This window comes from Salmo trutta, chromosome 21 (assembly GCF_901001165.1).
Source record: "Salmo trutta chromosome 21, fSalTru1.1, whole genome shotgun sequence".
In the NCBI taxonomy this organism is placed as follows: domain Eukaryota; kingdom Metazoa; phylum Chordata; class Actinopteri; order Salmoniformes; family Salmonidae; genus Salmo; species Salmo trutta.
This window is the reverse complement of record NC_042977.1, coordinates 37,091,686-37,117,335: the sequence shown is the minus strand read 5'-3', so window position 1 is coordinate 37,117,335 and position 25,650 is coordinate 37,091,686. Positions and strand designations below refer to the sequence as shown.

At 44.1% G+C, this 25,650-nt stretch overlaps 1 protein-coding gene across 2 annotated transcripts in view; it reads right to left on the bottom strand.

Annotated features, from left to right (window-relative positions):
* Positions 1-9,555: 9,555 nt before the first annotated feature.
* LOC115157351 (uncharacterized) overlaps positions 9,556-25,650 on the bottom strand; it is a 46,268-nt gene continuing 30,173 nt past the window's right edge. The window contains exons 6-13 of one of the 2 annotated variants that reach the window (XM_029705533.1): positions 22,673-22,796; positions 21,559-22,498; positions 21,162-21,250; positions 18,126-20,800; positions 14,696-14,838; positions 14,392-14,444; positions 11,632-13,739; positions 9,556-11,565 (exon numbers count right to left, since the gene is read on the bottom strand). In XM_029705533.1, coding sequence (XP_029561393.1) covers positions 10,099-11,565; positions 11,632-13,739; positions 14,392-14,444; positions 14,696-14,838; positions 18,126-20,800; positions 21,162-21,250; positions 21,559-22,498; positions 22,673-22,796 — 7,599 coding nt within the window. In that variant the 3' untranslated portion in view covers positions 9,556-10,098. Of the gene's footprint in view, positions 13,740-14,391; positions 14,445-14,695; positions 14,839-18,125; positions 20,801-21,161; positions 21,251-21,558; positions 22,499-22,672; positions 22,797-25,650 lie in introns of both variants that reach the window. The other variant, XM_029705532.1, reaches the window with a different exon arrangement.

The window sequence follows — 25,650 nt, the reverse complement described above, 5'->3', positions numbered from 1 at the left end:
TAGTTCTGCATTTAGCTGTGGTTTGGGTTTATGTGACATTATATGCTAGCTTGAAAAATGGGTGTCTGATTATTTCTGGCTGGGTACTCTGCTGACATAATCTAATGTTTTGCTTTCATTGTAAAGCCTTTTTGAAATCGGACAGTGTGGTTAGATTAACGAGAGTCTTGTCTTTAAAATGCTGTAAAATAGTCATATGTTTGAGAAATTGAAGTAATAGCATTTCTAAGGTATTTGAATAACGCGCCACGGGATTCCACTGGCTGTTGAGTAGGTGGGATGCAAGCGTCCCACCTAGCCCATAGAGGTTAAATGGTTTATTCACGTCGGCCATAGTGAAGGAAAGCCAACAGGCTTTGGTAGCGGGCCGTGTCAGTGGCACTGTATTGTCCTCAAAACGAGCAAAGAAGTTGTTTAATTTGTCTGGGAGCAAGACGTCGATGTCCATAACAGGGCTGGTTTTCTTTTTGTAATCCATGATTGACTGTAGACCCTGCCACATACTTCTCGTGTTTGAGCCGTTGAATTGCAACTCTAATTTGTCTCTATACTGACGAAATTAATCCACGGTTTCTGGTTAGGGAAGGTTTTAATAGACACAGTGGGTACAACATCACCGATGCACTTGTTAATAAACTCACTTACCGAGTCAGCGTATACATAAATGTTGTTGTCTGAGGCTACCCGGAACATATCCCAGTCCACGTGAGCGAAGCAACTTGAAGCTTGGAATCCGATTGGTCAGACCAGCGTTGGATAGACCTGAGCATGGGCATTTCCTGTTTTAGTTTCTGTCTATAGGCTGGGAGCAACAAAATGGAGTCATGGTCAGATTTGCCGAAGGGAGGGCGGGGGAGGGCTTTGTATGCATCGCGGAAGTTAGAGTAGCAATGGTCGAGAATACTACCAGCCCGTGCCGCGCATTCAATATGCTGATAGAATTTAGGAAGCCTTGTTCTCAGATTAGCTTTGTTAAAATCCCCAGCTACAATAAATGCAGCCTCAGGATGTATGGTTTTCAGTTTACAGAGTCCAGTGAATTTCTTTCAGGGCCGTTGAGGTATCCGCTTGGGGGGGATATACACGGCTGTGACTATAATCGAAGAGAATACTCTTGGTAGATAATGTGGTCGGCATTTGATTGTAAGGAATTCTAGGTCAGGAGAACAAAAGGACTTAAGTTCCTGATGTTGTTATGATCACACCATGAGTCGTTAATCCTAAGGCATACACCCCCCGCCCTTCTTCTTACCAGAGAATTGTTTCTGTCGGCGCGATGCGTGAAGAAACCGGGTGGCTGTACCAACTCTGACAACATATCCCGAATGAGCCACTTTTCCGTGGAACAGAGAATGTTACAATCTCTGATGTCTCTCTGGAAGGTAACTCGTGCCCTAATTTCGTCCACCTTGTTGTCTAGAGATTGGACATTGGCGAGTAATATGCTCGGAAGCGTTGTATGGTGTGCTCGCCTTCTAAGTCTGACCAGTAGGCCGCTCCTTCTGCCTCTCCTGCGGCAACCGCGTTGTTTTGGATCGGCCTCTGGGATAAGATCCCACGTCCAGGGTGGCGGTCCAAACAAAGGATCCGCTTCAGGAAAGTCGTATTCCTGGTTGTAATGTTGGTAAGTTGATGTCGCATTTATATCCAATAGTTCTTCCCGGCTGTATGTAATAAGACTTGAGATTTTCTGGGCTAACAATGTAAGAAATAATACATTAAAAAAATAAAATATTACTACATAGTATCCTAAGGACCAGAAGCGAGGCGACCATCTCTGTCGGCGCCATCATCAAATCAATCGTGCTTCTAGGCCGGAACCCTGGCCCCTATGGTTGTCATTTTCATCCCATTCTGGAACTTTGAGGGTATATGACAGTCTCTCTACTAGAGGGTCAAATTTAGTCAATATAATATGTATTGCTATTTTGATGCGTGAGGCTTATTTGATCAAATAGAAGTTGCGTAATGCTGAGGTTGTTACGAGTGTAATGATATAAGTGTGATGGGTGTGAAATCCCGGCAACTTTAACATTAGAGACGGTTGGACCATTAACTGAAAGGTTGCTGGGTCGAGCTTCTTTAACTAGTCTCCCCCCGTTCATCTACACTGATTTAAGTGGATTTAACAGGTGACGTCAATAAGGGATCATAGTGTTCACCAGGATTCACTTTGTCAGTCTATGTCAAGGAAAGAGCTGGTGTCCCTAATATTTTGTACACTCAGTGTATTTGGAAAGTATTCAGCTCCCTTTACTTTTTCCACATGGCACACCTGTATCTGGGTAGTTTCTACCATTCTTCTCTGCAGATCCTCTCAAGCTCTGTCAGGTTGGATGGGGAGCGTCATTGCACAACTATTTTCAGGTCTCTCCAGAGATGTTAGATCGGGTTCAAGTCTGGGCTCTGGCTGGGCCACTCAAGGATATTGAGACTTGTCCCGAAGCCACTCCTGTGTTGTCGTGGCTGTGTGCTTCGGGTTGTTGTCCTGTTGGAAGGTGAACTTCGCCCCAGTCTGAGGTCCTGAGTGCATTGGAGGAGGTTTTCATCAAGGATCCCTCTGCACGTTGCGCTGTTCATCTTTCCCTCGATCCTGACTAGTCTCCCAGTCCCTGCTGCTGAAAACATCCCCACAGCATGATGCTGCCACCACCGTGCTTCACCGTAGGGATGGTGCCAGGTTTCCTCCAGACGTGACGCTTGGCATTAAGGCCAAAGAGTTCAATCTTGGTTTCATCAGACCAGAGCACCTTGTTTTCATGGTCTGAGAGTCCTTTAGGTGCCTTTTGGCAAACTCCAACCGGGCTGTCATGTGCCATTTACTGAGGAGTTGCTTCTGTCTGGCCACTACCATGAAGGCCTGATTGGTGGAATGCTGCAGAGATGGTTGTCCTTCTGGAAGGTTCTCCCATCTTCTCAGAGGAACTCTGGAGTTATGTCGGAGTGACCATTGGGTTCTTGGTCACCTCCCTGGCCTAGGCCCTTGTCCCCGATTGCTCAGTTTGGTCAGGTGGCCAGCTCTAAGAATCTTGGTGGTTACAAACTTCTTGCATTTAAGAATGATGGAGGCCACTGTGTTCATGGGGACCTTCAATGCTGCAGAATTTTTTTGGTACCCTTCTCCAGATCTGTGCCTCGACACCATCCTGTCTCGGAGCCCTACGGACAATTCATTCAACCTCATGGCTTGGTTTATTCACTGACATGCAGTGCCAACTGTGTGACCTTATATAGACAGGTGTGTGCCTTTCCAAATCATGTCCAATCAATTGAATTTACCACAGGTGGACGGACTCCAATGAAGTTGTAGAAACATCTCAAGGATGATCATTGAAACAGGATGCACCTGAGCTCAATTTCAACTCTCATAGCAAAGGGTCTGAATACTTATGTAAATAAGGTATTTCTGTTTTTTATTTTAAATACATTTGCAAAAATGTATTTTGCTAATTTCGTTATGGGGTATTGTCTGTGATTACTGAAAAAATATAAACTCAATGGGTCTGAATACTTTCCGAAGGCACTGTATATACTGAACAAAAAAATATATATAACATGCAACAATTTCAAAGATTTTACAGTTCATAGAAGGAAATCAGTCAATTGAAATAAATAAATGATGCCCTAATCTATAGATTTCACAACTGTGCAGAGGTGCAGTTGGGAGCCAGGCCCAGCCAGTCAGAATTACTTCTCAGCCCCCCACTAAGTATTGAGGGAGTGTGCAATTAATATGAAATTCTCTGGAAACAGCTCTGGTGGACATTCCTGCAGTCAGCATGCCAATTGCATGCTCCCTCAAAACTTCTGTGGCATTGTGTGTGTGACAAAACTGCACATTTTAGAGTGGCCTTTTATTATCCCCAGCACAAGGTGCACCTGTGTAATGATCATGCTGTTTAACCAGCTTCTTGATAGGCCACACCTGTCAGGTGGATGGATTATCTTGGCAAAGAAGAATTGATCACCAACAGGGGTGAAAAAAAATTGTGCACAACATTTGAGAGAAATAAGATTTTTGTGCATATGGAACATTTCTGGGATCTTTTATTTCAGCTCATGAAACAACAACCACTTTACATGTTGGGTTTATTTTTGTTCAGTATATTATAGTCATAAAAATGCACTCTCAGACTCAGCCATGCCTTTTAATTTGTCTTCTTTAATATATTGAAATGTATCACACCAATGTCCACTTTAAAAAACTGATGGATAAACATGTAAATACCAAGCGTCGTAGATTTACATTTACATTTTTTATCCAAAGTGACTTACAGTATACAGTGACATGACATTTAAGCATTATAAAAATGTTATAAAAGTGGGTAATTCATGATATATAGAGAGAGGGAGAAAGAAAATACAGTTACCACATTTTGACATTAAGTAAAAAGAAAAACATGCACAAAAACAATGTCACTTCAGCTCGGTCGATAGGCAACCCATAGCTTTTATCCAAAGTGACTTACAGTATACAGTGACATTACATGATAGTTAAGTGTTATAGAAGTGTTAAAAAAGGGGATAAAGAGAGGGAGAGAAAGGGGAAAGAAGAGATATAGTTTGTCACATTTTTGTAAAGAATAATAAAAAGGAATGTCTCTTAGTCTGGTCCAGAGGCAACCCCCAGAGTTTGTGTCTTAGGTGGGGACAGAACTCACTCTGTTACAATGGTGCCGTAACCCGGATCACAGACTACTGTAGCAGACTACTAGGGGGTGAGTGTAGTGGATGTGAAACTAGCAGGCTAGAACTAGTAGTCACTATGTGGTGAAGTCATCCTCACCAAGATCTTAAGTGAACCGTTTCTCACTGAGTCACAAGCTCTGTCTGTCAGTACAGTTGACTTCAGTGCCAAGTGTTGTGTACATGTTGGTGCTCCTTTTGCCTTCCAGTCTGGGTCCTAGATTATAAAGGTTCTAAAGATTTTCAGAGTATGAGTGCTGATCTAGGATCAGCTCCTCCTTATCTTATTTATTATTATCTGAAAGGCAAAAACACTGAGAATAGGGGCCCAGGTTCAGGAGAACTACCGCCATATTTCCACACTTTTGAGGTCCTATTCCTACACATAGTTATGAAACCGATTGACTCGCCTACTGACTCGTTATGTCTAGGGGTCCTAAGCCTACATACTTAACTACCAAACCTATTCTATAACTTCTCCCCCAACAAGAAAAAACCTCACAGTCACCACAATCTATTTTCCTGAATTTTTCAAAACTTGTAATACTTTTTTTTTTCTCAGAAAACTTCCTTAACTGAAGAGACCAATATGTACACTAGTGCTGAGCGATTAGCCTACATTTCGGTTTAATTTAGCTTTCAATTATTTGAATTCAAATTAGTTTGTTTTTGTGTGAGCTCAAAGCACTGATTTTTAGAAAGTAATCAAATCAAGAAGCACAAACTGTGGGACATAGGAAGTTGTCGTTTTCAACAGGCAAAACTTAAACAAAGTTTAGCGCAGAAAACGTGGTAATTAGCTACAATGACCACAATGCATTGCGCCTACTGCTGTCTGTTATTGACACACAAAGACCACAGTAGAGGGACTGCAAAACTCGAACTTGAGGGACAGAGACACAGAGTCCCCACACATATTATCCTTCTCCCCATCTGGTTTGCCATCAACACGAGTATCTTAACAAACTGGGGATACCTCAAAACTCTCCTTGAGAGACTCCGCCCCCTGAGAGACCAACTCCATTCACAGCGCCCATGATCACACGCACCAAGCTCCATCTGACCAGTGATTAGACCTGGAGCAACCAACAACAGGGACAAATGAACATTGACTAACATCTTCATCTCCTCACACTTAACTTCACAAAACTCACTCTGTAGTGGATCTGGCTTTTCCAAACACAATTCTTCAAGCACCCTATTCTTGTCACAAGACACAGCCGTGTCATCCCGCAATACCCAGACCGGGTCTTCCAGCGGATCCTCACTAACCTCACAGAACATGTCAGCTAAAGGAACAAAATAATTACTGACAAACTCTGAATCCAACAGATCACTCGTGGAACCAAATGCTTTCTCAGACCACCAAGAGAACCTAGTTGCTCAGTGTCACTCAACATAACAAAGAACGTCTCCCATAAATTGACACAACCTCATCCACACAACCTCATCCTGTGCAGATGGCACACTTCCTCACATACAGTGCCGTGAAAAAGTATTTGCCACCTTTCTGATTTTCTCTATTTTTGCATATTTTTTATACTGAATGTTAAATCTTCAACCAAAACCTAATATTAAAGGAAACCTAAGTTAAACATTTTTATTTAAATATAATAATAATGTATTAACAAAGTTATGCAACACCCAATTCCCCTGTGTGAAAAAGTAATTGCCCCTTACACTCAATAACTGGTTGTGCCAACTTTAGCTGCAATGACTGCAACCAAATGCTTCCTGTAGTTGTTGATCAGTCTCTCACATCGCTGTGGAGGAATTATGGCCCACTCTTGCATGCAGAAATGCTTTAACTTAGCGACATTTGTGGGTTTTCAACAATGAACTGCTCGTTTCAAGTCCTGCCACAACATCTCATTTGGGATTAGGTTTGGACTTTGACTAGGCCATTCCAAAACTTCAAATTTGTTGCTTTTTAGACATTAACATGTAGACTTGATTGTGTGTTTTGGATCATTGTCTAGCTGCATGATTCAGCTGCACCATGCTTGACCGTTGGTTTGAGGTTCTTACTTTGGAATGCAGTGTTTGGTTATCGCCAGGCATAACGGGTTCCATGTCGTCCAAAAAGTTCACTCAAGTTTGTCAAAAAGCACCTTGATGATCATCAACTCTTGGAAGAACGTTCTATGGACAGATGATTTAAAATGATAACTTTTTGGATGACATGGGTCCCATTATGCCTGGCATAAACCAAAACACTGCATTCCCACAGTAAGAACCTCACACCAAAAGACAAGCATGGTGGTGGTAGTGTGATGGTTTGGGGATGTGTCACGAGAATTTTCAATCCCAATGATGATAACTAAACAATAATTTAAGCTTTGACCAATTCCCTGAGGTTTGTAAGACCCTGGGTTTAATAATAATTAGGCAAAGTCTCAGATTCTGCAAAAGGTTAACTTCTATGGGATAGGGGGCAGTATTTTCATGGCCAGATAGAATATGCATACAATTAGTCAATTTGGATAGAAAACACTCTAAAGTTTCTAAAACTGTTTGAATGGTGTCTGTGAGTATAACAGAACTCATATGGCAGGCCAAAACCTGAGAAGATTCCATACAGGAAGTGCCCTGTCTGACAATTTGTTGTCCTTCTGTTGCATCTCTATCGACATTACAGCATCTGTGCTGTAACGTGACACTTTCTAAGGCTTCCATTGGCTCTCTAAAGCCGCCAGAAAGTGGAATGGGGTGTCTGCTGTCTCTGGGCAAAGTACAGCAGCAGAGTTTGTAAGTGGTCAGCCTGGGGACAGTGAGACTGAGATGCGCATTCACGAGACTTCTCAATTATTTCTTTCAGCCTTTGAATGAATACAACGTTGCCCGGTTGGAATATTATCGCTATTTTACGAGAAAAATAGCATAAAAATTGATTTTAAACAGCGTTTGACATGCTTCTAAGTACGGTAATGGAATATTTTGACATTTTTTCTCACGAAATGCGCTCGCACGCGCTCGCACGCCCTTCGGATAGTGACCTGAACGCACGAACAAAACGGAGGTATTTGGATATAACTATGGATTATTTGGAACCAAAACAACATTTGTTGTTGAAGTAGAAGTCCTGGGAGTGCATTCTGACAAAGAACAGCAAAGGTAATCCAATTTTTCTAATAGTAATTCTGAGTTTAGGTGACCCCGAATTTGGCCGATGTCAAAATAGTTAGCCGTGATGGCCAAGCTATGTAATCAGAATATTGCAAAATGTGCTTTCGCCGAAAAGCTATTTTAAAATCGGACATAGCGATTGCATAAAGGAGTTCTGTATCTATAATTCTTAAAATAATTGTTATGTATTTTGTCAACGTTTATCATGAGTAATTTAGTAAATTCACCGGAAGTTTTGGGTGGGTATGCTAGTTCTGAACATCACATGCTAATGTAAAAAGCTGTTTTTTGATATAAATATGAACTTGATTGAACAAAACATGCATGTATTGTATAACATAATGTCCTAGGAGTGTCATCTGATGAAGATCATCAAAGGTTAGTGCTGCATTTAGCTGTGGTTTGGGTTTATGTGACATATATGCTTGCTTGGAAAATGGCTGTGATTATTTGTGTCTATGTACTCTCCTAACATAATCTAATGTTTTGCTTTCGCTGTAAAGCCTTTTTGAAATCGGACAATGTGGTTAGATTAACGAGAGTCTTATCTTTAAAATGGTGTAAAATAGTTGATTGTTTATTGTTTGAGAAAATTGAATTGTGGTATTTTAGTTGGTTTTGTATTTCGCGCCGTGCGATGCCATTGGCTGTTGGCTAGGGGTTCCGAACGGGGTTCCGCTAGCGGAACGTCTGTCCTCAACAGGTTAATTCCTTATTCAGAGAGTACTCTGAAGTCAAAAATTAGAACACAGTCATTTTATAACTTACACACACACACACACACACACACACACACACACACACACACACACACACACACACACACACACACACACACACACACACACACACACACACACACACACACACACCAGTAGAAACTCCACTTCCCTTTAGGTGGGCTGTATTTTTCCACGATACTAACACATAATTTCTCATTATCTTCTAGCCATTCCTAAATTGGGGTGGCCTCTTTCCTGTTATTTGGTTACAGAGTTATCACAAGTCGACAGTTCAATTGGCCTTGAATGTCTCAACTCTACCCAGCTCATATTGCGAAATAGTAACACAATGGTCTAGTCACACACATTATGGAATTATGACTCTAACACATTTCATACAATTATATGATTTCAGGGTGGAATCCTTTAGTCATTACTTTAAACATATAAATTCCTTTATCAGGATGCTTTGCTGCCTCAGGACCTGGACAACTTCCCTTAATAGAAGGAACCAAGAATTCTGCTCTGTATCATATAATTCTTCAGGAGAATGTCAGGCCATTCGTCTGTGACCTGAAGCTGAAGCGCAGCTGGGTGATGTAGCAAGACAATGATCCAAAACACACAATCTACATGAAAATGTCTAAAAAGCAACATATTTGAAGTTTTGGAATAGCCTAGTCGAAGTCCAGACCTAATCCCAATTGAAATGTTGTGGCAGGACCTGAAACTAGCAATTCATGCTTGAAAACCCACAAATGTCGCTGAGTTACAGCAGTTCTGCATGGAAGAGTGGGCAAAAACTCCTCCACAGCCACATGAGACTGATCAACAACTACAGGAAGCGTTTGGTTGTAGTCATCGCAGCTAAAGGTGGCATAGCCCGTTATTGAGTGTAAGGGGGAAATTACTTTTTCACACAGGTGCATTGGGTGTTGCATAACTTTGTTTATGAAATAAATGAAATAAGCATGTAATTGTTGTGTTATTTGTTCACTCAGGTTCCCTTTATCTAATATTATTATTTTGGTTGAAGATCTGATAATTCAGTATAACAATAATGCAAAAGCAGAGAAAATCACTATGACGAACCATTACCTGGAAACCACCGTCTAGTTTGGCAAAGAATGTTTCCTCTATGTCCCCCACAAATCATCCTTCTCCCCATCTGGTTTGCCACCAGCACTCTTATGAACATGAGTAGCTTCACAAACTGGGGATACCTCAAAACTATCGAGAGACTCCGCCACCTGAGACAACTGACTTTTCACTCGGGCTATGCTGCGTTCATAACATCTCGCAAATTCGCAAATCCCAACATACGACTGGGAAAGATCCACTTGAATGCTCCTCCAACTGGTAATTACTAGTGGGAATCTATCATCTCTAAATACCTAACCTAATCCATAACAACAGCTACAATTTTTTTTTTTTAAATACATATAAGGAAGTTGTTGCTGTTCATCATTTTCTTAAAACCTCAAATTGCAGGGCTTTTAGTTTTGTTATATGTATTGTTGACACCGGTATCACCTGTATCTCGTTCTTAGCTTCTCTGTTCGGCTCAGATTGAGTCCTGGAGAGGCCTTGGGCAGTTGGTTGAGTTTGGTTCTTTGTCATTGGGCATCTCATTTACCCCTGAATCATTTACAAACTTTCTGTCCTCCTTTGGGTCAATGTCCTTAACAGGTTGGTATTGACTGATATCATCACTATAGACTTCATGGAGGCTATTCAGGTCAACGTCCTTCATGGGTTGGTAGTGACTGATTTCCTGACTGTAGTCTTCATGTAGGCTATTCAGGTCAGTATCCTTCATGGGGTGGTATTGACTGATCTCCTGACTGTAGTCTTCATGGAGGATACTCAAGTCAACATCCTTCATGGGTTGGTATTGACTGATCTCCTGACTGTAGTCTTCATGGAGGCTATTCAGATTCACATCACTACTCATGCTGATATCGGAATGATTAGAGAGCTCTTCAAAGAACTCTTCAAAGCTCTTCAAACCCAACACAGGCCCGCTCTTCGAAGGCCCGCCTGTGTTGCTGGAGCTTGGTTGTTGGAGCCTTGTCATGACTCCTGTTTCATTCACATTTTTCCTACATCTACCATCTACCGAAGACAGTAATTCCTTCGCCATCACATCAGAACATTTTTCCCTACAAAGTTTTTTTGTTTTCAGGTGTGTCTTCAAATCAGTATGAAATATAAATGTCTTTGGACACACCAGGCACTTGATGGGGCCATTGTTGTAGTGTTTTAACATGTGCCTTCGCATGTCGCATGCCTTCGAGGATATTTTCCCACACACATGGCACTTTCTGGAACAGTCTTTTGTGTGCCCTTTCAGATCATCTGGGAGCTGGAAAGTGTCCCCACAGTAAGGACACTTGTACTCACCAGGGTTGGATTGGTCAATGTCCTTAATGGCTTGGTATTGACTGATCTCCTGACTGTTGTCTTCATGAAGGCTATTCAGGTTCACATCACTACTCATGCTGTTATCGGATTTCTGCAAATCATGTGAGAACTCTTCAATGCTATTTGAAGGCCCGCCTGTGTTGCTGGAGCTTGGTTGTTCGCAACTTGCCATGACTCCTGTTTCATTAAGATTTTTCGTGCATCTATTATCTACTGAAGACAGTAATTCCTTCGCCATCACACCAGAACATTTCTCCCTACATATTTTTTTTGTTTTCAGGTGCTTCTTCAAATCAGTATGGTATACAAAAGTCGTTGGACACACCGGGCACTTGATGGGGCCATTGTAGTGTTTTAACATGTGCCTACGCATGCCGCATGCCGTCGAAGTTGTTTTCCCACACACGTGGCACTTCCTGGAACAGTCCTTTTTGTGTCCTTTCAGATCATATAGGAGCTGGAAAGTCTTCCCACAGTAAGGACAATTGTACTTACCAGGGTTGGATTGGTCAACGTCCTTAATAGGTTGGTATTGACTGATCTCCTGACTGTAGTCTTCATAGAGGCTATTCAGGTCAACATCCTTAATGGGTTGGTATTGACTGATCTCCTGACTGTAGTCTTCATCGAGGCTATTCAGGTCAACATCCTTAATGGGTTGGTATTGACTGATCTCCTGACTGTAGTCTTCATCAAGGCTATTCAGGTTCACGTCACTATTCATGCTGATATCGGAGTCATTAGAGAGCTCTTCAAAGAACTCTTCAAAGCTCTTCAAACCCAACACAGTCCCGCTCTTCGAAGGCCCACCTGTGTTGCTGGAGCTTGGTTGATCGCAACTGGTCATGACTCCTGTTTCATTGACATTTTTCCTACATCTACCATCTACTGAAGATAGTAATTCCTTTGCCATCACATCAGAACATTTCTCCCTACAAAGTTTTTTTGTTTTCAGGTGTGTTTTCAAATCGGTATGGAATATAAATGTCTTTGGACACACCGGGCACTTGATGGGGCCATTGTTGTCATGTTTTAACATGTGCCTTCGCATGTCACATGCCTTTGAGGATATTTTCCCACACACATGGCACTTTCTGGAACAGTCTTTTGTGTGTCTTTTCAGATCCTCTGGGAGCTGGAAAGTGTCCCCACAGTAAGGACACTTGTACTCACCAGGGTTGGATTGGTCAACGTCCTTAATGGGTTGGTATTGACTGATCTCCTTAATGAAGTCTTCATGGAGGCTACTTAAGTCAACGTCCTTAATGGGTTGGTATTGACTGATCTTGTCACTGTGGTCTTCATTGAGGCTATTAAGGTTCATATCACTACTCATGCTGTTATCGGATTGCTGCGAGTCATGAGAGAGCTCTTCAATTCTCTTCAAAGGCCCACCTGTGTTGCTGGAGCTTGGTTGTTGGCTGTTTGTCATGACTGCTGTTTCATTAAACATTTTCCGACATCTACCATCTCCTGAAGACAGTATTTCTTTCATCATCACATCAGAACATTTTGCTCTACAACGTTTTTTCAGTTTCAGGTGCTTCTTCAAATCAGGATGGTATATAAAAGTCCTTGGACACACTGGGCACTTGTAGGCGCCATTGTTGTTGTGTCTTAACATGTGCCTTCGCATGCCACGTGCCGTTGAAGTTGTTTTCCCACAAACATGGCACTTTCTGGAACAGTCTTTTGTGTGTCCTTTCAGATCACGTGGTAGCTGGAAAGTGTCCCCACAGTAAGGACACTTGTAATCCCCAGGGTTGGATTTGAGGTGGTTCTTGGTTGTAATTACGTCATCAGAAAATGTCTTCCTATAAGACCTTTTCAATCTTCGGGGCAATTTCAAATCAGCATTGTCCTTCACCATCACATCAGAACATTTCTCCCTACAAAGTTTTTTTGTTTTCAGGTGCTTCTTCAAATCAGTATGGTATAAAAAAGTCTTTGGACACACTGGACACTTGATGGGGCCATTGTTTTTGTGTTTTAACATGTGCCTTCGCATTTCCAGCATTCGAGAACTTATTTTTCCACACACATGGCACTTTTTGGAACAGTCTTTTGTGTGTCCTTTCAGATCACGTGGTAGCTGGAAAGTGTCCCCACAGTAAGGACACTTGTAATCCCCAGGGTTGGATTTGAGGTGGAGCCTGGTTGTAATTACTTTATCAGAACATTTCTTCCCACAAGATCTTTTCAATCTCAGGTGTGATCTCAAATCACAATTTAATATAAAAGTCTTTGGACACACAGGGCACTTGTATGCGCCATTGTTGAAGTGAAGTAGAAGGTGCCTTTGCAAACTTACAATACGAGTAGTTACTTTCCCGCACACATGGCACTTTATGGAGCCGTCTTTTGTGTGTCCTTTTAGATCAGATTTTTTGTCTCTTTTCAGATTAGTTTTGTTGGCTCTATTCAGATGAGTTTTTTTGTCTCCTTTCAGATCAGGCATTTTGTCTCTTTTCAGATCAGGGTTTTTTTTCTGATATTTCTTTTGCTGGACAGTTTCCCCACAGTAGTCATCACCACTCTTCTTCTCACAGCTACTCTTCTGGTGTTCCTCTAAGTCCTCACTGAATTCAAAGTCTTGCCCACACAGGGTGCATTGGTATGACCTCTGCTCAATGTGAGATCGCATGTGTCTTGTCAAGCCCAGTGTTTCAGTGAAAGTCTTGCGACAGAAAGAGCATGCTTTGACTCGTTGACTTCTTTTGTGAGAGGTGTTGGATGGCTCAGGAGTTAGTGAGTCCTGAGGTACACTCTCTGAGACACCACCTAGTGTTGAAAAGAGAAAAGTGAGCAAGACATCACCATATTATCAACAAACTCAAAGTCAAGGTACTGCAGCCTAAAAGATACAGTGAAAGTATTCACTGAACTCAAAGGATGATACACATAAGCACTTGGTTATTCTGACAGCAGAATAGCATGGACGCTTAGGTCTAGTGTTGGATTCTGGGTGAAACTTTGAACATTGTTATACTCAGAAGTATAGGAACATTAGTTACAAAAGAGACATGAGGGGTGCAATAATGAAGCTTGGGAGGGGCTGAGTGCAGGGAACACAATTGCATGTGGCAGTACTAATAACGGGAGAAACCGTTGAAGGCTCATATACCTCAGCTCCCTGCTCAGCAATAATGATGCAATGTTTAGCGATAAGGAGACTCCACCAAAAGTGGCGTATGAATACTACCACGGGAAGCCATGTCTGTGTCTGAATTACAGCTGTAGCGACCCTTTGGGAAGAATTAAACTTGGTTAAGCTTCTCTAGTGTCCGTGAGTTATTCACTCTGAAAATTAGAACATAACACTAGTAACCAATTTCTCTGCATCTTTAAGGCTGTCATTTGTAGTTTGTTTATTCAGTAGTTTTGAATATAGAGCTCATGTTCACTGTTCTACACACTAAGGAATACTCCTTACCAGAATCACAGACAGTGGTCCAAAGTTTATTATCAGATGGTTCGGCATCTTCCCTGAGGACAGACAAATATAAAGTCAGTTATGATTTTCAATGGGTAAGTTCACTTCCAAGGTCCTAGCCACTACAATAGGGGCATTCAAATCTGGGCCTCGAGGTCTGCACCACTGCTGTTATTCACCCTTCCCCCAATAACCCCTCAAATTAGGGACAGATTCAATCCTCTGTACACTAGGTGAGTGTATTCCTTGGTGAATTAATTTTCTACCTGGATTTGAATACCTCTGTTCCACAGCTGACACTCACTCAGTTTCAGGTGACCGCTCTCTTTTCACACCCTTTGCTTCGGTCTTCTCATTTTTGACACCACGTCCTCTTTTCTGTTTTCTCTTTCTGCCTCTTCTTTTCTGTCCGTGGGAACCCGTGGCCTCAGCCTGCAGTTTCCCGCTCTGTATAAAATATATATTATGGTCATAAAAATGCACACTGACTTAAAGCCTTGCCTTTTAATTTATTTTCTTGAATTAACTTAAATGTATCACACTTATGCAAACTTGAAATCAAGGTGGATCAACATGTAGATAACACCAGATGGTATACCGTAATTTCCGGACTATTAAGCGCACCTGAATATAAGCCGCACCCACTGAATTTGAAAAAAAATATTATTTTGAACATAAATAAGCCGCACATGTCTATAAGCCGCAGGTGTCTACCGGTGCATTGAAACAAATTAACTTTACACAGGCTTTAACGAAACACGGCTTGTAACAAAAGTAAATAGGCTTTAACGAAACACGGCTTGTAACAAAAATAAATAGGCTTTAACGAAACACAGCTTGTAACAAAAAATAAAAAATAATCAGTAAGCTTTAGTTGTCTTTTTGCACTGAGTCAATTCCTCACGCTGCTGTTTCCAATGTCTTATCATCGACTCATTAAGACCAAGCTCCCGTGCAGCAGCTCTATTTCCTTTTCCAACAGCCAGATCAATCGCCTTCAACTTGAAAGCTGCATCATATGCATTTCTCCGTGTCTTTGTCATGATGAGGGTGACAAAATGACTACCGTAATCAGAATGATGGGAAGTTTGAGAGCGCTCGATTTAATCTAAACAGTAAACAAAAAAGTTGTTTGACCTTAAGCTTCATGCCGCCAAAAAACTGAGTACGTCACAGAATGTGTTTTTTTGGAGAAAAAAAAATGGAAAGTGGGAAAAATCCATATATTAGCCGCGTCACTGTTTAAGCCGCGAGGTTCAAAGCGTGGGAAAAAAGTTGCAGCTTATAGTCCGGAATTTACGGTAGATGCTTTTATCCACAGTGACAAAATTATATTGAAGTGTCATAAAAGTGGATAATTAATGATATATAGGGAGAAAATGGGGATAAAATATATAGTAGTTAAATTTATATATAAATATATAATAAATAAATAAATAAAAGGAATGTCTCTTAGCCCGGTCCAGAGGCAACCCCCAGAGTTTGTGTCTTAGGTGGGGACAGAACTCACTCTGTTACAATGGTGCCGTAACCCGGATCACAGACTACTGTAGCAGACTACTAGGGGGCGAGTGTAGTGGATGTGAAACTAGCAGGCTAGAACTAGTAGTCACCATGTGGTGAAGTCATCCTCACCAAGATCTTAAGTGAACCGTTTCTCACTGAGTCACAAGCTCTGTCTGTCAGTACAGTTGACTTCAGTGCCAAGTGTTGTGTACAGAGGGTGGGATGAAACACACTCCGTTACAGCAACATGTTGGTGCTCAATTTGCCTTCCAATCAGGGCCCTAGATTCAAAAGCTTCTCAAAGAACGAGTGCTGATCCAGGATCGGGTCTTATTTACTATGATCTGATCCGAGAGCAGCACTCCTATTCTGAGACACTTTGTGAATAGAGGCCCAGGTTTAGGAGAGCTACCGCCATATTCCTTACATTTTCGAGTTTCTACACATCTGCGAACACAAATGCAATATAGAGAAAGGGGTTGAAAGCCATTGTTGTCCATCATTTCAGGGCTCCAGACTGTGACCATGTAGTCCCTCTGACTTGGCTGTGCAAGTAAAAACAAATAATTGGTCGCACTGGTGCAAGCTGAACATTCTACCCGGTCAATCAAAACGTCCTATTTTTTGGCTGGATAAAACCATGAATTTGTTAAACAGTAAAGTACATTATCCTCATGATTCCTGTAATAAAAGTGTCTGCCCTGCCTGTTTCACTGGGGCCGGATGTAAAGAGATAGCTTCTCACACTCTCTCTCGCCCCTCGTGATTGTATACCACTTCAAAATGCAATTGCGGGAAAGAAACAACTTTGGGAGCAACTAGCTGTCCATATTAAAGTGAGGAGTGTCTCACCTTTCTGTAGGTATACTTTTATTTCTTAAGCAGTACTGAGTTCAAAGCACACTGTTTTGCAATCAAGATATCTGATATAGCTTTGAAACACGGAGCGTGCAAAATTGTGCATCGGCAATCACGAGTGCACTATGCCTCATTGCAAAGTTTTTTTTAGGACATTACATTTACTGTTAGATTAATACATGGCTACTAGCAGTAGGTGTTATATTTAGAGTTCTAGCTAATGTGATCTATCTATCTAATGCATTTTGAGTTTCCACTTCCTCAGGTGGTGAATTAGTACCAACAATTAGTACCAATTGAATTAGGCCTAAGCTATATATAATATTAGTATACATGAAGATGATGAATGCAAATTCATCTCTATTGAACAAAAAAATATGAAAATTCTAAAGCCCTTTTCCTCCCCAATTTCGTGATATCCAATTGGAAGTTACACTCTTGTCCCATCGCCGCAACTCCCGTACGGACTCGGGAGAGGCGAATGTTGAGAGCTGTGCTTTCTCTGAAACACGACCCTGCCAAGTCACACTGCTTCTTGACACACTGCTCGCTTAACCCGGAAGCCAGCCGCACCAATGTGTCAGAGGAAACACCGTACAACTGACAACCGTGTCAGCGTGCATGAGCCCGGCCCGCCGTAGGAGTAACGCTGGAGTGAGATGAGGACGAGGACATCCCGGGGCGGCCAAACCCTCCCTTACCTGGACGACTCTGGGCCAATTGTGAATCGCCTCATGGGTCTCCCGGTACCGGACGGCTGCGACACTGCCCGGGATTGAACCCGGATCTATAGTGACGCCTCAAGCACTGCAGTGCCTAAAGCCCTATTTTTTGACAGTAAAATATAACACAAATAGCCTAATTGTCTACCCAAAATGCATGACATTCATTGGATTAGATATCAAAATATTTTGAATCATGCATTCCTGCTTGGACATGTTAGATGTAACAACTTATTTATTGAATACCATCTCAGTAGTCTATTACACTTCTTGATAAAGCATCATAAATTACATTTATTTACTTTTCAAATAAGTTTGCTAATATGGAATAATTTATGCTAAAACCATCAAACTAGTAGTAGAAGTAGTTTAAAGTAAAAATCTATGGTTTTAAACTTATCGTTCTATTTATTGTTATCGCACCAATTCAGGCAATTTACCGCATTATGGATTTTTGTCCATATCACCCAGGTCTATGTGATGCCCCTTTTTGGGGGTGCCACCAAATCACAGCTGGTGCCACCAACTGAAGAAGTTAGTGGCACCAGTGCCATCAGGGGAAAATGAGTCTAGAGCCCTGTATTTCCTTAAAACCTCAAATTGCAGGGCCTTTAGTATTGTCATATCTATTGTTGAAACCGGTATCACCTGTATCTCGTTCTTCACTTCTCCGCTCGTCTCTGGTTGAGAATCCTGGAGAGGCTTTGTGTCAGTCTGGGACACCTGCTTCCCTGTTAAGCCAATGGTTGAGTTTGGTTCTTTGTCATTGGGCATCTCATTTTCCAATGAATCATCCACAGACTTTTTGTCCTTCAATGGGTCAACGTCCTTCATGGGTTGGTATTGACTGATCTCATCACTGTAGTCTTCAGTGGTCACCACGGAGGCTTCATGGAGGCTATTCAAGTCAATATCCTTCATGGGTTGGTATTGACTGAACTCCTGACTGTGGTTTTCATTGAGGCTATTCAGGTTCACATCACTACTCGTGCTGTTACCGGATTGCTGAAAGTCATAAGAGAACTGTTCAAAGAACTCTTTAATATTCTTTGAAGGTCCACCTGTGTTGCTGGAGCTTGGTTGTTGGCAGCTTGTCATGACTCCTGTTTCATTTTTCCCACATCTACCATCTACTGATGACAGTAATTCCTTCACCATGACATCAGAACATTTCTCCCTACATTGCTTATTTTTTTTCAGGTGCATCTTCAAATCAGTATGGGATATAAAAGTCCTTGGGCACACCGGGCACTTGTAGGGGCCATTGTTGTTGTGTCTTAACATGTGCCTTCGCATGCCGCATGGCTTCAAAGTTGTTTTCCCACACACATGACACTTTCTGGAACAGTCTTTTGTGTGTCCTTTCAGATCATGTGGTAGCTGGAAAGTGTCCCCACAGTAAGGACACTTGTACTCACCAGGGTTGGATTGGAGATGGACCTTGGTATTAATTACTTCATCAGAACATTTTTCCCTACAAGATCTTTTCAATCTCAGGTGCGATCTCAAATCAGCATTTGTTATAAAAGTCGTTGGACATACAGGGCATTTGTATGCGCCATTGTTGAAGTGAAGTAGAAGGTGTCTTCGCAAACCCAACATACGAGTAGTTACTTTCCCGCACACATGGCACTTTATGGTGCGATCTTTTGTGTGTCCTTTCAGATCAGGTTTTTTGTCTGCTTTTAGATCAGGTTTTCTGTCTGCTTTCAGATCAGGTTTTTTGTCTCTTTTCAGATGCGTTTTTTGCTGGACAGTTTCCCCACCATTGTCCTCACCATTGTCTTTTTTTATCTTCTCCTCACAGCTTCTCTTCTGGTGTTCCTCTAAGTCCTCACTGGAATCATAGTCTTGCCCACATTGGGTGCATTGGTATGACCTCTGCTCAATGTGAGATCGCATGTGTCTTGTCAAGCCCAGTGTGTCAGTGAAAGTCTTGCCACAGAAAGAGCATGCCTTGAGGCGCTGGCTTCTTTTGTGCGAGCTGTTGGGTGGCTCAGGAGTTAACGAGTGCTGAAGTACAATCTCAGTTAGTAGGTCCTTAGGTACACTCTCTAAAGGTTTTTCTATGTTCTCCCCTTCGGCCATATGACCACTGTGCTCCTGTAAGTGAAAGCCTTTGTGAGAAGTGTTGGATGGTTCCGGACTTAATGAGTCCTGAGGTACAATCTCAGAGACTTCTTCTCTCTTCTGCCCTTCGGCCATCTGACCACTGTGCTCATCGGAATGAACTTTGTGAGAGGTGTTGGATGACTCAGGAGTGAGTAAGTCCTGAGGTACCATCTCTGGAAGTTCGTCTCTGTTCTGCTCTTCGAACATATGACCACTGTGCTCCTCGGAGTGAACTTTGTGAGAGGTGTTGAATTGCTCAGGAGTTCGTAAGTCCTGAGGAACCATATCTGGCAGTTCGTCTCTCTTCTGCCCTTCGAACATATGACCACTGCGCTCCTCTGAATTAATTTTGTGAGAGGTGTTGGATGGCTCAGGAGTTAGTGAATCCTGAGATACCATCTCTGGAAGTTCTTCTCTGTTCTGCCCTTCGAACATATGACCACTGTGCTCCTCTGAATGAATTTTGTGTGAGGTGTTGGATGGCTCAGGAGTTGATGAGTCCTGAGGTACAATCTCTGAGGGTTCTTCCCTGTTCTGCCCTTTGGCCATCTGACCACTGTGCTCCTCTGAATGAATTTTGTGAGAGGTGTTGGATGGCTCAGGAATTAGTGAGTCCTGAGGAACAATCTCTGAGGGTTCTTCCCTGTTCTGCCCTTTGGCCATCTGACCACTGTGCTCCTCTGAATGAATTTTGTGAGAGGTGTTGGATGGCTCAGGAGTTAGTGAGTCCTGAGGAACAATCTCTGAGGGTTCTTCCCTGTTCTGCCCTTCGGCCATCTGACCCCTGTGCTCCTCTGAATGAATTTTGTGAGAGGTGTTGGATGGCTCAGGAGTTAGTGAGTCCTGAGGAACAATCTCTGAGGGTTCTTCCCTGTTCTGCCCTTCGGCCATCTGACCCCTGTGCTCCTCTGAATTAATTTTGTGAGAGGTGTTGGATGGCTCAGGAGTTAGTGAGTCCTGAGGAACAATCTCTGAGGGTTCTTCCCTGTTCTGCCCTTCGGCCATCTGACCCCTGTGCTCCTCTGAATGAATTTTGTGAGAGGTGTTGGATGGCTCAGGAGTTAGTGAGTCCTGAGCTACAATCTCTGAGACTTCTTCACTGTTCTGCCCTTCGGCCATATGACCACTGTGCTCCTTTGTGTGAAAGGTCTGTATGGGCTGTTCCTCCTCCCTCTTATGAGATGATGGGAAATGAGAAGCATGGACTCCACCTAGTGTTGAAAAGAGAGAAGTGAGCAAGACATCCACATAGACATTAACTCAAAGTCAAAGAGAACAAGTAAGACAGATTCGGTGCTTGATAAAAACAGACTAGACCACATTTGAACAAATCTCAATATAGTGCAGTGAAGAGATATGGAATTTTCTTCAAATTAAGAACGAGGTATTGCAGCCTAATAGATGCAGGGAAAGTGTTTACTGCAGAATATCTTGACCATTTTGGTCTAGTATCCACTTTCTTCTGCATCTTTAAGGATGTAATTTCTAGTTTCTTATTCTTTATTCAGGAGTTTTGCATATCTAAGGAGCTTGATGTTCGCTGCTCTACACTCACTAAGGGACTTTTCTTACCAGATTCATCGACAGGGGCCCTTTCATTGAGAGTGACCCCTGTATTAACACTGGTCCAAAGTTCATTATCTGATGGTTCAGCTTCTTCCCTGAGAAGAGACCAAAATGAAAGTCAGTTTTCAAATGGGTAAGTTCATTGCCAAGGTCCTAGCCACTACTAGTAACCGCTACTACTTCAAATCTGGACTGAGGTCTGCACCACTGATGGTTATAAACTTTTCCCCAATACCCCTCGAATCAGGGACTGATTCAGTCCTCTGTACACTAGGTGAGTGTATTCTCTGAACAATCAATGATATTAATAAATACATTTACAACCTGGGAGAAAAGAAAACCAGCAGCACTGCAGACCTTGAGGCCTGAATTTGAATACCTCTGTTCCACAGTGGACACTCACTCAGTTTCAGGTGACCGCTCTCTTTTCACACCCTCATTTTTGACACCACATCGTCTTCTCCATTTCTTCTTTCTGCCCCTTGTTTTTTTCCCTTGAGAACTTGTTGCTTCAGCCTGCAGTTTCCCTCTCCTTATAACCAATTTTAGCGAGGGCTTGGGTAATGGCACATTGCTTATGTCAAGCGTGTGTGCTCCAATCTTCTCAATCTTTAATCTTGTGATACCAGGTCCTATTTTCGCTCCTTTTTTTCTACCTCTTTTTTTCTGTACTTGGGAACTCGTCGGATCATCCAGCAGTACCCCTCTCTTTAGGGTCAGTGTTAGCGGGGACTTGGGTAGCGGCATAACGCTTATGTCAAGTGTGTGCGTTTCAATCTTCTTATTTGTAATACCACGACCTCTTCTCCGTTTTTTCTTTCTGTCAATTCCTTTCGGTCCTGGGCGTCTTGTCTCAGCCTGCAGTCTCCCTCTCCTTAGAATCAGTGTTAGCAAGGACTTGGGTAACGGCATATTGCCAATGTCAAGCCTGTTCAACCGCAGTACGGGTTGACGGCGCAGACAGGAAGCAGTCAAGCGGCTGGTTTTCAGCCCGCTGCGAGTCTGAGGGCAGAGAACAGCTTTATCTCTCCTGGTTTCTTTTATCATCTCTTTGTTGATTGTCTTGCGTTTAACAGTTATCTCAGTGGCGTCCTCTATAGTCTTGACCTCGACCTCCACAGAGGCAGAACGGGCTGGTGGCTTTACAGTCCAGACCTTACGATCTGCCTTTCTGCAGTCCCAGCTCATCTCTGGTTGATCAGATGGGAAAGGGGTTTGATATCCCTTTATGGTGGGATAGGACTGTCTCTCTGGGCCTGCTTGGCAAGAGGCAATTTCTTCCTTCACAGAAGAAGGGAAAGACAGTGAAGAGAGGATGTAGTCACCACCAGTGGACCTTAGAGCTAGAAAAGGAGAGACAGGTTAACATCAGGAATAACTTTACATTTCCAGCATTTCCTAAGTTCTACTGGAAAATATTGAAATATTAGGACAGAAGTGTTTTGTTTTTTTAACTAAGTGAATACATTCAGGCAAACAGGCAAGTAAATGATTTCCAAATCCTGCACCCCACCTACCATTGGTGTCTAAGTGATGTCCATTTTTATGGTGATGGAGGAGTGCCTGTAATGGCTCAGGGTGAGCCACAGACTGCACACACTCCTCTAAGAGAGCAGGGGCAAGGCTGAGCCAAGATGCAGTCTAAGAGATGGAGAAATTAACAATTGTTACAAAAACAATTAACTAGTCTGCTAATATTGCTAAAGTGGTAGTGTCTAATCATGCATCTAAGACCTAACCTACTGTCACGCCCTGACCGGGTGAACTCAGGTGTTTTGGGTCAGGGTGGTTTATGTTGGGTGGTTTTCCTGTGTTTGTTTTCTGTTTTGCGTTGGAGCCTTGTGTTGGCTCTATTGGGGAGTATTTCTATGTTGGTTTCTGTCTTCCCAATCAGAGACAGCTGTCGCTAGTTGTCTCTGATTGGGATCTCATTTAAGTTCATTTTCCCCCACGCTGTTCGTGGGGAATTGTATTTGCATTGCTGTCTGTTCAGCCTGTGAAACTGTCATCTGTCGTGTTTATTGTTTTTTTCGTGTACATCATATTTAAATAAAATGATGTGGAGCACGCAACCCGCTGCGTATTGGTCTGACAGTGATTTCGAGATATCTTCAGATGAAGGTGAAGAGCGTGACAGAATTCCCCACCGAACCAGGACCAAGCAGCGGGAGGAAAAGGAGCGCGAGAGATGGGCTCGCGAGGGAAAGGAGTTCTGGACCTGGGAGGAGATCATGTCGGGGAAAGGACCCTGGCGGACGGACTCCCAGGTCGAGGAGGAAAAGCCAGCCGGTAGACGGAGTCGCAGGCGGCGGTCGAGGAGGCCCGGAAAACAGCCCCAAGAAAATTTTTGGGGGGGGCTAATGGGGTGGTCCGGTAGGGCAGAGGAAGAGCCCAGACCACTGCTCTCGTGGGGGATGACGGCGGAGGAAGAGACGAGGATGAGGCAGTTGATTGAGGACCTGCAGAGGGAAGATCTGGAGGAGGAGCCCTGGTATGCGGAGTTGCGCGCTGTGTCGCCAGTGCGCCCGCACAGCCCAGTGCGTCCGGTGGACAGACCCAGCACATGCCGTGCTAAGATGGGAATCCAGCCGGGACGAGTGGCTAAACCAGCTCCACGCTACAGGTCACCTATACGTGTTCACAGTCCTGTCTGGCCCGTCCCTGCTCCCCGCACCAAGCCCACGGTGCGTGTCCACAGTCCTGTCCGGCCCGTCCCTGCTCCCCGCTCCAGGCCACGGGAAGCGGAGTTGCGCGGTGTGTCGCCAGTGCGCCCGCACAGCCCGGTACGTCCGGTGGACATGCCCAGCACATGCCGTGCTAGGATGGGCATCCAGCCAGGACGAGTGGCTAAACCGGCTCCACGCTTCAGGGCACCAGTACGTGTTCACAGTCCTGTCTGGCCCGTCCCTGCTCCCCGCACCAGGTTAGTGGTGCGTGTCCCCAGTCCTGTCCGGCCCGTTCCTGCTCCCCGCACCAGGTTAGTGGTGCGTGTCCCCAGTCCTGTCCGGCCCGTCCCTGCTCCCCGCACCAAGTCAGTGGTGCGTGTCCCCAGTCCTGTCCGGCCCGTTCCTGCTCCCCGCACCAGGTTAGTGGTGCGTGTCCCCAGTCCTGTCCGGCCCGTCCCTGCTCCCCGCACCAAGTCAGTGGTGCGTGTCCCCAGTCCTGTCCAGCCCGTCCCTGCTCCCCGCACCAGGTTAGTGGTGCGTGTCCCCAGTCCTGTCCGGCCCGTTCCTGCTCCCCGCACCAGGTTAGTGGTGCGTGTCCCCAGTCCTGTCCGGCCCGTCCCTGCTCCCCGCACCAAGTCAGTGGTGCGTGTCCCCAGTCCTGTCCGGCCCGTCCCTGCTCCCCGCACCAGGTTAGTGGTGCGTGTCCCCAGTCCTGTCCGGCCCGTTCCTGCTCCCCGCACCAGGTTAGTGGTGCGTGTCCCCTGTCCTGTCCGGCCCGTTCCTGCTCCCCGCACCAAGTCAGAGGTGCGTGTTCCCAGTCCTGTCCGGCCCGTTCCTGCTCCCCGCACCAGGTTAGTGGTGCGTGTCCCCAGTCCTGTCCGGCCCGTCCCTGCTCCCCGCACCAAGTCAGTGGTGCGTGTCCCCAGTCCTGTCCGGCCCGTCCCTGCTGCCCGCACCAAACCAGTGGTGCGTGTTCCCAGTCCGGCACGGCCCGGGTCCGGTCCACCGGTGCCCAATCCTGTTCCGGGCGACGGCTCCGCTCCAGAGCCTGGGCATGCCGCTCCACAGTGGTCCAGTCCGGGCCAGAGAGGTAGGGCTAAGGTGGAGGCGGGGGGGAGAACACGCCCGGGGCCAGAGCCTCCACCGAGGGTGAGGCGCCCACCCGGATTCCCCCCCCTAATAGACTTAAGTTTGGTGCGCCGGGAGTACGCACCGTTGAGGGGGGGGTACTGTCACGCCCTGACCGGGTGAACTCAGGTGTTTTGGGTCAGGGTGGTTTATGTTGGGTGGTTTTCCTGTGTTTGTTTTCTGTTTTGCGTTGGAGCCTTGTGTTGGCTCTATTGGGGAGTATTTCTATGTTGGTTTCTGTCTTCCCAATCAGAGACAGCTGTCGCTAGTTGTCTCTGATTGGGATCTCATTTAAGTTCATTTTCCCCCACGCTGTTCGTGGGGAATTGTATTTGCATTGCTATTCGTAGCCTGTGAAGCTGTTCGTTCATGGTATCGTTTATTGTTTTGCTGGTTCACCGTTCTAATAAAAATGATGATGAACCAAACCTCCGCTGCGCCTTGGTCCCTCTATAACGACGAACGTTACACCTACCCAACCTATTCCATAACACAATGGTGTTTCAAGGTTTTGTTTGGAATGAAAGGCACTTTGGGACACATTCTTACTTGAGAGCCGAATTCATACTAGGGACGGGCACTAGTACTAATCCAAGGAGTGTATTTGATTGCTAATAATAAAATACAAATACAAAGAATATACAAATTCTACTATTAAACAGGTTAAATGTATAAGCACTGACAAAATTACAAACTCTAAG